The sequence below is a fragment of the Sorex fumeus genome, unplaced genomic scaffold, assembly GCF_029834395.1.
Source record: "Sorex fumeus unplaced genomic scaffold, SorFum_2.1 ptg000024l, whole genome shotgun sequence".
NCBI classification, from domain to species: Eukaryota; Metazoa; Chordata; class Mammalia; order Eulipotyphla; family Soricidae; genus Sorex; species Sorex fumeus.
In genome coordinates, this window is record NW_026606081.1 from 24,607,594 (window position 1) to 24,620,832 (window position 13,239).

At 41.2% G+C, this 13,239-nt stretch overlaps 1 protein-coding gene across 1 annotated transcript in view; it reads right to left on the reverse strand.

The window, feature by feature from the left end:
- SLC9A9 (solute carrier family 9 member A9) overlaps window positions 1-13,239 on the reverse strand; it is a 560,068-nt gene that overhangs the window by 533,553 nt on the left and 13,276 nt on the right. The window contains exon 2 of the mRNA XM_056114177.1: window positions 10,454-10,656. Within this exon, the coding sequence (XP_055970152.1) occupies window positions 10,454-10,656 (203 nt within the window). The remainder of the gene's footprint in view (window positions 1-10,453; window positions 10,657-13,239) is intronic.

Sequence of the window (13,239 nt, forward strand, 5' to 3'; positions counted from 1 at the left end):
AACCAAATCAGGAAAGTATTCCCTGTTCTCCTGCAGTGACTCTCCTCTTACTGAGTTCTATCAAGCTAGACAGAGCAGCAGCACCAAATATATATATTTGGCCTTGCATACAGCCAACACGTTTGGTCATTGGCACCACATGTGGTCCCCCTCATATTACCAGAAGTGACTCCTGAGCATAGAACCAGAAGCAAATCGTGAACGACACTTGTGGAAACAAAACAAAATAATAAAACAAAAGAGCAACCACACACACACATACACACACACACACACACACACACACACACACACAAAGAAATATGATTCAGTTCCAAAAAGAAGACAATTTGACATTTGTTAAAACATGAATGACCCCGAGGAGATTGTGCTAAGGAAGATGTTCGTTTAAAAAATTTAAACAATAAAAATTTCTGGAAACTAAATTGCAAGAATAGTTGCTGCTAGAAGTGAAGGAAAGAGGAGAAGGAAGTAGATAGAGTTGGGCAAAAGCAGAAAGTATCAGCTCTAAGGTAAATTCTGTTTTAATTCTCAGCTGAGTGTCAAAACTAGTAACAATGTATTATACAACTGCAAGAGAGTTCTTATCACAAGGGAAAAAAATTAACTATGCAAGGGGCTGGATGCCTAGTAAACATACTGATTCATTAAATGTAAACTTAGTTAAAACTAAACCACTCATATAGAAACACACATATACACAAATATCCACTTAAACTAATACATAAGTATCAATTATATCCTCATAAAATAGGAAATAATTGAAATTTTAAAAGTTTCACAGAAATATTATAAAATCTTTGGGGTTTAGAGAACATTTCCAAAATTTTTATTTTTCAAGTCAACTTTCTGCAAAGAAGTTTCAACAGAGATAAAAGAAAACAGCTAAAACAAAACTGTCAAATTTATTAAGAACAGATCTCCTCACTAGGTTTCGGTTGAATGGAGCAAGGCCTGTCTAAACAGCTTCACTCTTTCACTGTCAAGCTCAAAATTCCCCAAGACCATCTTCTGGGGTCAGGAGAAATCTTGTCAGAGAAAAAAATCACCAGTGACAAGATACTGCTCTCTCGAGAATGGAGGGGTAACTGGTAGGATCCTACAAAAATTTCTCCCAAGCCCAAAGATTCATTTGTCAAGATGCTGGCACTAGGGGAGCACTTCGTTTCAGATGAGATTTCTTTCTAGTTCTTTCCTTATCTCACCCAAAGAGCCCCAGCCTGAACTGCAAACGCAGTCACTGGACAGTGGCTTTCTCTAGTCAAAGTGCTCCAGACTCTTGACCTCTGCTACCAGGATAATTCAGAAAGGGGAGAATGGGAAGAAAAGTCAAATTTATCAAGAAACCTACAAGAATTAACATTCCCAAAATCACAAGTTAAAAATTGGGATTAGGAAAATTTTAATGAGCAACATTTTAAGGCACTATAGCAATGCAGCAAATTCAACATTCTTTTTTAAAGGTCACTCGAGCAGCCCTTGCTATAAGGATGCCTGTAGACTATCAGAGCAGGAAGTGGCCGGTAGACCAGTTAGTTGTCCCATCTTGGTTCTTAAAAGAGTTCTATATTCCCTAAAGCTTCTCTCACAAAAATATACACATAATGGCTAGTAGCTTCAGTGGTGACCGGTTTGCAACTGGCAAGTCTCTTTAATCAAACAAGAGACAGGACAGATTACTGGGCAGTGTATCTTGCCCAAAAATAACTTCCCTTAACAAATGATAGTGTCACTTGTCACACAGGAAGTGAAGACTTGGCAAAATAGCCAAGTAGTTTCCTTTAACTTTTCACATTATAGTCAACTGATTTATGACTGATAGGAAGTACAAATTTAACTGTGCTGACAGCCTTCTAAAATCAACTAGGTTTGCAAGCTCTTACCCACCAAATGATCTGTTGACTTTTTCAACTTAATATGATAACAATGCAATGTGGTAGGACCACAATTAATAAGTGAGTGATAAAATGATGGATTCATTTTTCTGATTTGAATTATATGTAGTGATTTTCGTCTAAAAATCAATCTCTTGCTTAATATTCAGTTTCCCTGTTTCTGTCCCAGCAACCTCAGGGAATCAAAGGGGTCCCAGAGCAAGCCGTGTATTCTTCTACCTCATGCCCTGTTGATCCAAACTCTAGGGCTTTGTCCTTCCTTGCTTTTCTTCCATTTGTCCCTCAGTTACCATCCAAGCTTAGGCTTCACTTGTCTCCTTAACTTGACACTATTGCCTGGTCCCCTCAAGCCTAACCAACTTTCTGCTCTGGTCAACGTTAAACTCTGCCATTGACTGTAAATAGAGTGGCCTTAATCAGTGTCATACTAGGGTTTCTATAAGCAAGCTCTGCATTATTTCCAGTCCTGTGAGATATTCACTGGTCTTCCATATTTTGACATACTCGAAGTATTTTCTTTCTTGGCACTCCAAGTCCTTTATCTGCCTCCAGGTCATTATCTTCCTTCTACTTTTTAACCCTCTTCCTACCTTTCCACACGCCAGACATCATCACCACACACCAACTCTCCTTCAACATATTTCCATTCAATATCTCGCCCACATGGCAAAGTCTGGCAAGCTTCTGGTGATGTATTTGATGTGCCAAAAACAGTAACAACAAGTCTCACAATTTGTTGTGTGTCATTACTGGTGCCAATGGGAAGACAGTGCTACAGTGTTACAGTGCTACATAACATTAAATACTTACTGTCTCCTGAGTGTTTGCAGGTCTTGGCTCATTCCCTTTATGCTGATTTTGGAAAGTACTTATTCATATTCTGAGTTTCCCCTGATTTACCAGTAAATTCCTTGAGACCATACCTTATTTCACAATTGAAAGGGTGGAACTTACTCAGTTCCTGTGTATTGAACAAAAGAATTAAGGAATAAATGATAGAGAAATTTGTTTTATCATTTGCGCTTTAGAAGCAGGTACTTTTAACTTCCTCTTAATATCAAATTTAGAAATGGTTAGCAATTATTATGATAATCCTAACTCTATGTAAGCAATTCATGCTGCAAATCCATTGTATAATAGAATACAGCCCCTACCTTGGGTAAAGTGACCTTGGATCCACCAGGGCAATCTGACAAATAATCCTGGAAACATTAATTGAATAAATACAGAACAAAAAAGTACCCAGACTGAGTCTCTCAGAAGGTTGTTTTGAGACCATCAACAGTTCAGAATGTGTAGAAAATACCATCTCACTAAGATCTAAATGAAATATTTTTATTCTCAATATTTTCTCTGTGTGGAGCATGAACAAAGCAAGTTTGGCATGTGTCCGAAACATGTCCTGAATTTCTACATGCTTACACATGGCATGAAAGCACAGTGCACTGAGGTCTATAAAAATGCTAGTGGCTTTCATGGTTTTCATTTTTATGCCTTCTTAATGGCAGTAACCCAGGGAACACTCAAGCCTGGCTCCGTCTCCAAGTACGCAACAGCTTTACCTTCCCAGCAATATCCACAGTTACAAAATTTTCCAGGAGACAATTACGAAGCACAGGAATTCGTTCCAGCCTCTTCAAATTCTGTAGTCAGGAATTTCATCCAACTCTCTAAACTACACTGTTAAAACTGAAAGTCTCATTTCCTCTAAAGCTCATTTTAGAAACAAAGGCCAAATACTCTCTGCAATCTACACCACAAAGGAAAAGACCCCCGTGGGCCACATCAATGAGCCCAACTCCTCCCCCACACCAGACCTCCTCTTCCTGCAAACATCCTCTACTGCTACTGTGTTATTCCAGACCTCGCTCTGTCTGCTGACCTTCCTCCTCTCTCCAACACATGTTCTCATCTTTGAGCATCTCACTGTGAGATGCCCTGAGCCATAGTTAAAGCATCCTGCCCTTTTCAATTTACAGGCTTACTTAGGGCTCCTACCTAGAGATGCAGAAGACAATAAACCATTAGACTCAGGTCAAACAGTGTGGGACCTTGTTCTGCCTCTGCTCTGACTAGTGGATCTTGTACTCATTCACTAATTTCTCTGAGCATAAATAGACTGTCTGCTTGTAAGACAGTAAGTTCATTTCAGGCATAAAGAACCCAGGGCACTACAACTCCACAACTTCTGAGATGAAGATTTTCAAACGTTTCAGCTGCATCTGCTCTACTAAGCACCCGGAGTCTTTCAGTTTGGTTCATTCATTTTATCAATCATATACTTAGCAGCAACTATGCATCAGGCACTGTGACAGACACCGCAGGCACATTGGTCAAAAGAGGCAGTGAGCCCTGCCCTGTGGTACTTATTGGCTAGTGCACAGTAACAGTGTAAGGATGAAAATTTGCAAGAAATACATGTTTAACTTCAGATGCACTATGAAAGATAAGAGAAAAGAAAAGGTATTATGGTGTGTAAAATTCACAAGGAAAATCGCTCTCTAACAAGATTTCAAATTAAGATGCGAAGGATAAAAACAAGACTGACATCCAATGGAAACATTTGGACCATGTTGAGCAAAAAGTATAACACAAAGCTAGAAAGTGTGTTAGCAGAACCCAGCGAAAGGGCCTGGCATGTCCATAATCATGAAGGTGCAGGAAAGAGGCACAAGATCGTGTCTCCATGAGCACATTCGCCTGAGCACAGCTGCTCATCTAAGAATGCAAAAGCCCCAGTCATCCCTTGCACCTATAAAATCATCAAGTCCAGGCATGGAATACAGCATTCAGAGTGTTTTAAGTTTCAACTGATGTCAAAGTTCAGACAATACGGGGAGGTACTTAAATAGTACTCAAACCTATTTTTGTCTTTTTTTTTCATATTTTTATTTTTGTTATTTTTTTATTTACTTATTTTTTAAATTTTATTGAATCACCATGAGATAGCTATAGGTTTTTATGTTTAGATTACAATCACACAATGATCAAACACCCATCCCTCCACCAGTGTCCATTTTTTGTGCTGAATTTCTTATCTTGCTCATCTAAAAGATGACAGAATTCAGCTTAAGGAGTTTGGGTCTCTACTGCTCTCAAGTTGGTATTTCTATGTGCCCATCTTCTCAAATTTTCCTTTTCTCTATCTTGAGAAAATCCTGCTACATTCCCGTTCAGGCTTCAAATATTGTCACTTTATTTGTAATTTCTTAAAATTTCATTGTCACTGTCACTGTCCTCCCGTTGTTCATCGATTTACTAGAGCGGTCCCAGTAACGTCTCCATCGTGAGACTTGTTACTGTGTTTGGCATATTGAATATGTCAGGGGTAGCTTGCCAGGCTTTGCTGTGCCGGCAAAATACTCTTGGTAGCTTGCCGGGCTCTCTGAGAGGGGTGGAGGAATCGAACTCACGTCGGCCATGTTGGCCTCTTGCAAGGCCAACACCCTACCCGCTGTGCCTCCAGTCCCTTAAAATTTCAGTCACCTTTATTTACAAAATTGCTAATGATGGTTCCTTCTATACAATATTCCTCTCACCAGAGTGGCTACCTCCCTTCATCACTGTCCCAGGTTCCCATCTGAAGCCCCCACCTTGTCCCCCACCTCCACTGCCGTCTGCCTGTCAAAGTAAGTTCAATTGTGTAGACGTCTCAGGTTCTGTTATCTTTGGCTATTTGTTATTCACTAACTATGCACCCTTAGATTCCACATCTGAGAGAGATTGTTCTGCATCTGTCTCTCTCTTTCTGTTTGGCTTCACTCAGCATGACACTCTCTATATCCATCCACATAATGGCAAATAACACAATTTTATCTCTTCTTATAGCTGAGTAGTATTCCACTGTATACATATACCATAGTTTTTGTTTTGATTTTGTTTTGTTTGGGTTCTGGGGCCACACCTGAGGTTCACTCCTGTCTCTGCACTCAAGAATCACTCCTGGCACTGCTCAGGGGACCATAACTGGTAAATGACCAAACCTAGGTCAGCAAGCACCTTACTACTTGGACTCTCTCTATAGGTCCTACTAGTTTCTTTATCAGAAAGAAACTTTCTTTATTCAGTCATCTATTCTTGGACACTTGGGTTGCTTCCAGGTTTGGGCTATCGTTGATAGAACTGCAGGAAACATATGAGGGCAAGTGTCTTTTCTGAACAGTTTTTAGACTCCTTGGGGTAGGTGCCCAGAAGCAGAAATGCTGAGTCATGAACTCAGACCCCTATCTCACCCCATGTCTGTCCAGTCTGTCCAAAATTGGATTAAAGGCCTCGATATCTGACAAGAGTCCTATAAAACATGTTGTGTAAAACATAGTCAGAACCCTTAATGAAATTGAATCTAGAGGTTTTTTTCAATGACTCCATGCCATTGGTCAAGCAAATGGAAACAAAAATAAACAAATGGGACTACATCAAATTAAGAAGCTCTGTACCACCAAAGAAATAGTGACCAGAATAAAAGACACCCCACAGACTGGGGGAGAATATTTTCCCACACACATCTGACAAAGGGTTAATATCAGAGTTACATAAATCACTCGTAAAACAATAGAACCAACCCCATCAAAAACTGGGGAGAAGAGATAAATAGAAACTTCCGCAAAGAAAACATACAGACGGCCAACAAGTATATGAAAAAATGCTCTGCATCAGTTATCATCAGGGAAATGCAAATAGAAACAGCAATGAGATACCATCGCACCAGTGAGACTGATACACATCACAAGGAACAAAAACAATCTGTGTTGGCAGGGGTGTGTGGGGAAAGGAACGCTTATCTGCTGCTGGTGGAAATGTCTACAGGTTCAACGAATTTGGAAAACCATCTGGATACTCCTCGAAAAGCTTGACCTTTGTTTGTTTGTTTGTTTGTTTTGGTTTGGGGGCCACTTCCAGCCACTTTCAGCACACATCTCCCATCCGGAACTATCTCTCCAACCATCATTGACTTCATGATCCTTTCTCTATACCAGTTGCCATCTCCCTTAGCTCATGAGGCAGGCTGCCAACCAAGGAGCAATGTTCCTGGCCCTGTCTTTACTGTCCTTGGGTGTCAGTACATATTATGTTATTTTATATTCCACAAATGAGTGCAGTCCTTCTGTGTCTGTCCCTCTCTTTCTGACTCATCTCACTTAGCATGATACTCTCCATGGCCACCAGGAATCACTCTTGGCGGTACGCAGGGGTCCAGGAGAAATGCTGGGGGTTGAGCCAAGGTTGGCCACATGCAAGGCGAGCACCTTACCCGCTGTACTATCTCTCCGGCCCCAGAGACTTCTCTCTATACTCTTCCAATAATAAAGCAGTTTCTGTTGACCTGAGGAATCCTTGAAGCCTCTTCCTACTCACACAGAATCACACCTTCACTTTGAGCTTCTCTTGGCAAACCATGCTGCCCAGTGAACTCAATTCCTATCCAAACTCCTGCCACCCCTCAAAGGCTTGTCAGATGAAACATCTCTTCCATGCTCACATATCTGTGGCAACGAGTCTGATAAATCTTACAGTCCCCAGAGGCTTCAATCTGAAAGCGATTGAAATACAGGCCTGTATTATTATTATATTAGTCTTTTCTTTCTGCTGAGACCACTCTCCCCACACCTGAAGGTACCGGCAGAAGAACAAAGACAAGCAGGTCCCGGGGCTAAGATCTCCAAGCCTACTCGGATCGGGGCTGAGCATCCTCCACCCAGATCCTCCAAATTCCAGTAGGCGGGGATCACACCCACCAACTGGCTCCCTGGTGCCGTGTAATCCCATCAACGGCCAAGACTCAGAGACTATAAAAACCAGCTCCTGGAAGAGAACAGTGCAGTCTCCTGCCCCCGCACCTGGCTGTCCTCACCGGGGCCCCTTGGAGGGGAGCGGGTTGAGCTTTCCTCCCCGCCCCGACCAGGGTTCTGACAGCCGAAGACCTCCAGGACCAGCCACCACCATGCTGAGACCACTTTCCGCACACCTGAAGGTACCGGCAGAGGAACAAAGGCAAGCGGGTCCTGGAGCTAAGATCTCCAAGCCTACTCGGATCGGGGCTGAGCATCCTCCACCCAGATCCTCCGAATTCCAGTAGGCAGGGGTCACACCCACCAACTGGCCCCCTGGCACCATGTAATCCCATCAATGGCCAAGACTCAGAGACTATAAAACCCAGCTCTCTGAACTGCAGCCACGCAACATCTTATTATGACATCTTATTATCTCATTCCTACTTTGGACAAACTGACAGGCTACCGAATGTAACCTGCCCACACAGCAGAGTCTGACAAACACCCTCCTCACTGTACTATCTCCCTGGCCCAGGTCCTGTATTCTTTTCCTCACTACTCTTCACCTCTCTATGATCCTATACATGAATCGACTTTGTTTGGACTGTTGTAACTGAAATGCGTTATCTGACACAAATAGTTGCACACAATGCAGAATTTCAGGATGGAAAGACAGACTATGGATTACTCATTTTCACAGACTTCTCAGGCTCACCCACATGTCACCTAAGATACATTCTGGTCATTAATAAATAAAATTGTTCCCACTCAACATCATGGAATAGGAAAATTGTTGTGGGTCTCCCTTACCACCAGAAGTGATGACTCTAGGGTATTTGGTTGTCTTTTGTCAGCACTGGATTCTTGGAGCAACAAATGCTATTTGTGACTCAGTGAATCAATGATTTATAAATGAATCCAGAAAATAGTCAGGTCAGTGGAACATTTTATATGCAAAACTATAATCTACCCACTGAAAAACCTAGTGGCTGTTTTCCCAGTTTCTTGACTTTATTTTTCAAAAGCAAACTTTGGTTTGGTTCCTGACCTTGGTTCCTGACAAAGAAATGGACATGTTATTCATGCAATAACATAATTTCTCAAGTGTTGACTGTCAATCTCTAGAGGAAAAAATTGCTAAAGTAACAGAGAAAAATTTAGCATCTCTAGGGTGATCAGCCTGTTTTAAGAAATACTATTTTAATATACAGATAAAAAAATGAGTAAGAGAGTGAAAAGAAAAATAATTTACATTTAGGAACTAACCAGAAGTGAAGCTGAACAATGTTTTAATAAAATCCTGTGCTGCTAACAAGGTCATTTAAAAATAATTTCCTTCAGAATAGCAAAGTTTCTATTACATGTGAAAGAATGAAATTGAAAGAGGTAAAAGTCACAAAGCCATAATTTGCTCCTAATTATTTCAGAAATTTAATTTGCTTTTGTGTGCTTCAACTCTCTCCCCAAAGTCTGAATTAAGCAGTTATTAAAATTAGTTTGACTTTCCTGAATCCTCACCACGTGCTGTGTATTGTGTATTGTGAAGTGTTAATCTAATTAATGTTTTAATTATTAATGTATTAAAATAAAGGTATAAGTGTTAATCTAATTGATATAATGTTAATATCACTTAGGTAATCTATTTGTGAAAATTAATGTGAACAATTGCTGCAAATTACCCATTGTAATTAAAGGTATACATATCTCCCTACCTGTTCCAAACCCCTCCAAGTGGAAAAGTATTCATGTATATGAAAAGAAAACTATATAGAAAATATAGAAAATTGGGAAACTATATTCCACAGCAGCAAGAATATTCTCAAATCTGAATTCGAAGGGTCTGGAAGAAATCACTGAAATACTGGTTCTTCACTGCATTTGTGTCTACGGTCTATTTTCAGAGCTCAAAGCAGCTTGAGTGAAATTTATCCTGCCTGTTTCCCTTGAAGCAGTGAGGGGAGCCCCCATTTAGTAGTGCTTGGGGCCACGTGGTACCCGGGATCTAACCTTGCAGCTCCAACATGCAAGGCACACACGCCTGCCCTTTGCATCACCACCTGCCACTATTCTTCTTTGCCAGTTTTCTGACTCATAAAGAACAAATTTTTTCCTTCCGAAAATTTTTCCTTTTGACCCAGTCCACAAATTTACAATAATAAAACTTTTTTTTTAAAAAAAGAAGTCACTTCATAAGAATTCTTCTTCTACCTAAGATGCCTTAACTAAACGGATAGGGACCAGCCAGATCCCCAGAACGCTGGTTGTTGGTACGGATAAACAGCTGAAAGGCTGGTGTGTTTTCTGCGATGGCTGCCAAGAACCAGACATCCATGATTAATGTTTATTAGTGAAATTTTTTTTAAGATTCCTCTCCACTTTCCTTTTGGCTTAAAGGAGGTTTAGGCTGAGTTAATGGGTACAATGACATTAAAAACACCTCCGAATCACAAATGTCAGGAAAGGTGCATTCATTGTTAATTTTGTCTTCTATTAGTTTTATTATCTTTTTTGTATTTACTTTACTTTACTTGTATTTTATTATTACCTTTTAAATTATTTTATGAATTACTATATTTTTACCTAATATAACTGTGGCTTACACACAATTATATTAGACCCATTTCTTTAAATGTGTGTGAATGAATTATATATAGCAGCTCATACTTGATGCAACTACATATAATGAAAGAAAATATACATATATTTTATATATTATATATGTATATATGTATTTGTATAAATTATGTGTAATATACATGTATTTATATCATCTGATGATCTCCTTACCTTTTCAAGTATCGCATTGCCTTGGTGAGGACTGATGTTGTGTTGACTTATTTCTCTTTTGTATTTATATTCGTAAACTTGGTCAGTGATATTAACCAGCAGAGTTGATGGACTGAAGGTCAGTTTTCCACAATCATAAACAGTTCCACTTTCAATATCAGTTGGTGCTGTGGCATAACGTAAGATCAATCCCATTATAAGTCCTAAAGGAAAGAAAACATAATTTCAGGGAATAAAGGCAATATTCCCGATTGGATTTTCTAAATATATAACCAAAATTTGTAGAAATTACCGGCCTCAAGAAATTATCCATTTTATCCATGCTAGTTCAAAATATTGCACTGTTGAAATTTTTGTGGAGGACACCAAATACTTAAATATTTACATATATTCTTTCTTTTCTTCCTAATGGGCCCACAAATTATGGAGATAAGAATTACCCACTTTGGGTCTGGAGCAATAGCACAGCGGGTAGGGCGTTTGCCTTGCACATAGCCGACCCGGGTTCAATCCCCAGCATCCCATATGGTCCCCCGAGCACTGCCAGGAGTAATTCCTGAGTGCGGAGCCAGGAGTAACCTCTGAGCATCGCTGGGTGTTACCCAAAAAGCAAAAAAAAATTACCTACTTTTTCTATTCATACAAATGCTTCTAGAAAACACGTGATCTGTGATATACTAAGTAATCTATCACTTCTTAGATGGTTACTTAGATAACTAACCAATCAGAAAAAAAATGGAATTCCCCTTAAAAATGCCTGTGGCGCAAACCAGAAAATAGCTGAATTAGCCCTTTCAAGAGAAAGCTCTGCTCTACCTCACCGGGGCAAAGGCGCACATTCCTTCCTCTCCCTCCTGACGTGACCAGGCAGGATGTTTCTGGCCCAGATCTCATGATGCTGAGGGAATCAAGTGTGGGGACACAGTCAATCTACAGAGCACCTGACCCTCCCAGTATCTGGTTCTCAAAGGACAAGAGTCACACGCTGGACAGAAGGGTCTTTGTCTCCTCTCATTTTCTCCCAGTTCCTTCCAGCTCTTTCCAGAAGCAGTGCTGAGTCTTCCAGGCCCCAGGGTGGGGAGGAGGCAAGCTCTTGGCCAAGTCGGGAGATCCAGAAGAGCCCTTAGCCTCCCCAGGCACCTGGTAAGTGAACCACATGCCTATTTACATGCCACTTGACTGTCGTGGGTAAAGCCTCCGTGAGTGGAGACTAAACCCGACCCATCAGGCCCCAGAGCCTGGCAACCAGACACCCACCCTGGCCTTCATCATGACATTCACTGAGCTGTTAAACAAGGTGAAGCCATGCCTGACACAATGGCGTGAATTCTAACTCACTGAAATGAGTCAGAAAGTGAAAAGCAGAACCGAGTGGTTTAAAAAAAAAAAAACCCAAAGCCAATCAACAGGCAAGACACAAGAAAAACCACTTTTAGAGTCTATGGCAAACATGGAGATTCTGAAAGGGGAAGAAATGGGGGTGGGAGCACTGGACAGAGGGGTCATTTGGTCAGTGGGCAGGCTCGCATGCCTTGGTGGTGGCTGTGGTCAGTCTTGTACATAAACCCGGGATGGAGTTGGACTCCCCACTTTACAGTATTGAAAACTAATGGGACACCAATAGAATTTTATTTTAGAAAGTACAAAGGTTGGAGAGATAACATAGAGGTTAAGTCATTTGCCTCTCCTCCTACCAACTCTGGTTCAAATCCCTGGCATCACATATGAAGCATTTATTCTGGGTTCTACATGTCCATAAAGCTCATTTCCAGACCCACTTGTGGACACCACGCTGTGGATCTGTGCCGAGGCTTTATTCACGGAACTCTCCTCACGTTCCCACAGCTCAAACCAGACACTGTGTGGCCCAGTTTGATAAGGATCTCCAGTGTTCAGCTGGCCCTGAAGACTTGGCTTTGGTTTCCCTGCTAGACAATGAGCTCATTTAGGGCAGAGTCCCTGCTTCTCTTTTCCTCAAAGCTAAACACGCCAAGAATTGGAACCCAGCTTTTGTTCAGCCCACAAACTCCCATGAAGTCAAAAAGAGGTGGACCTTTGGGTTTATGCAGCAGCTAAAGACCTGAGTTTGGGAGAGTCCCAGGTAAAGAGCATCACCTCGAAGCTCGTGATGTTGCTGTATTCACGGAGCTTGCAGGACAAGCCTGGCATGCAGGTGACACCGTGGTGTACCTGGGAGGAGGAAAGAACCCAGGAACACCCAACAGGAGAGGCATTCAGGGATGTGAGCCTTCGCTCTGGGGACTGACTCTCACTTTACTCACATGAAAAATGTCAAGAACTCCACTCTCTCCCTCCCTCCCCCTTCCCCTATCACTTGGCTTTTATACCACAGATGCACCACACAAAGCTCTAGGACTTGTGGGAGTTTTAAAAATGAACAGATACATTCCTGACCCTGAGTATCAAAAGAGCTAATCACCCCAGACCTTTACCTCCTGCCCTGCTCTGTGATGCTGACCCCAGTAAGAAATAAGACGCAGGAGTATTTCCTGAGTCTATTCTCATATTAGCCTGCACTGCATAACTGGTTCCCTTGCATCTTACTATCACTCATTCTGAGGGAGGCTGAAGAATTTCCTGAAAGGGGAATTTCTGAGATAACTGTTTGTACGGGAATACACACACACACACACACACACACACACACACACACACACATAATATATATATATATATATATATATATATATATATATCACGGTCACGGTCCTCCCATTGTTCATTGATTTGCTCGAGTGGGCCCAGTAACATCTCCATCGTGAGAC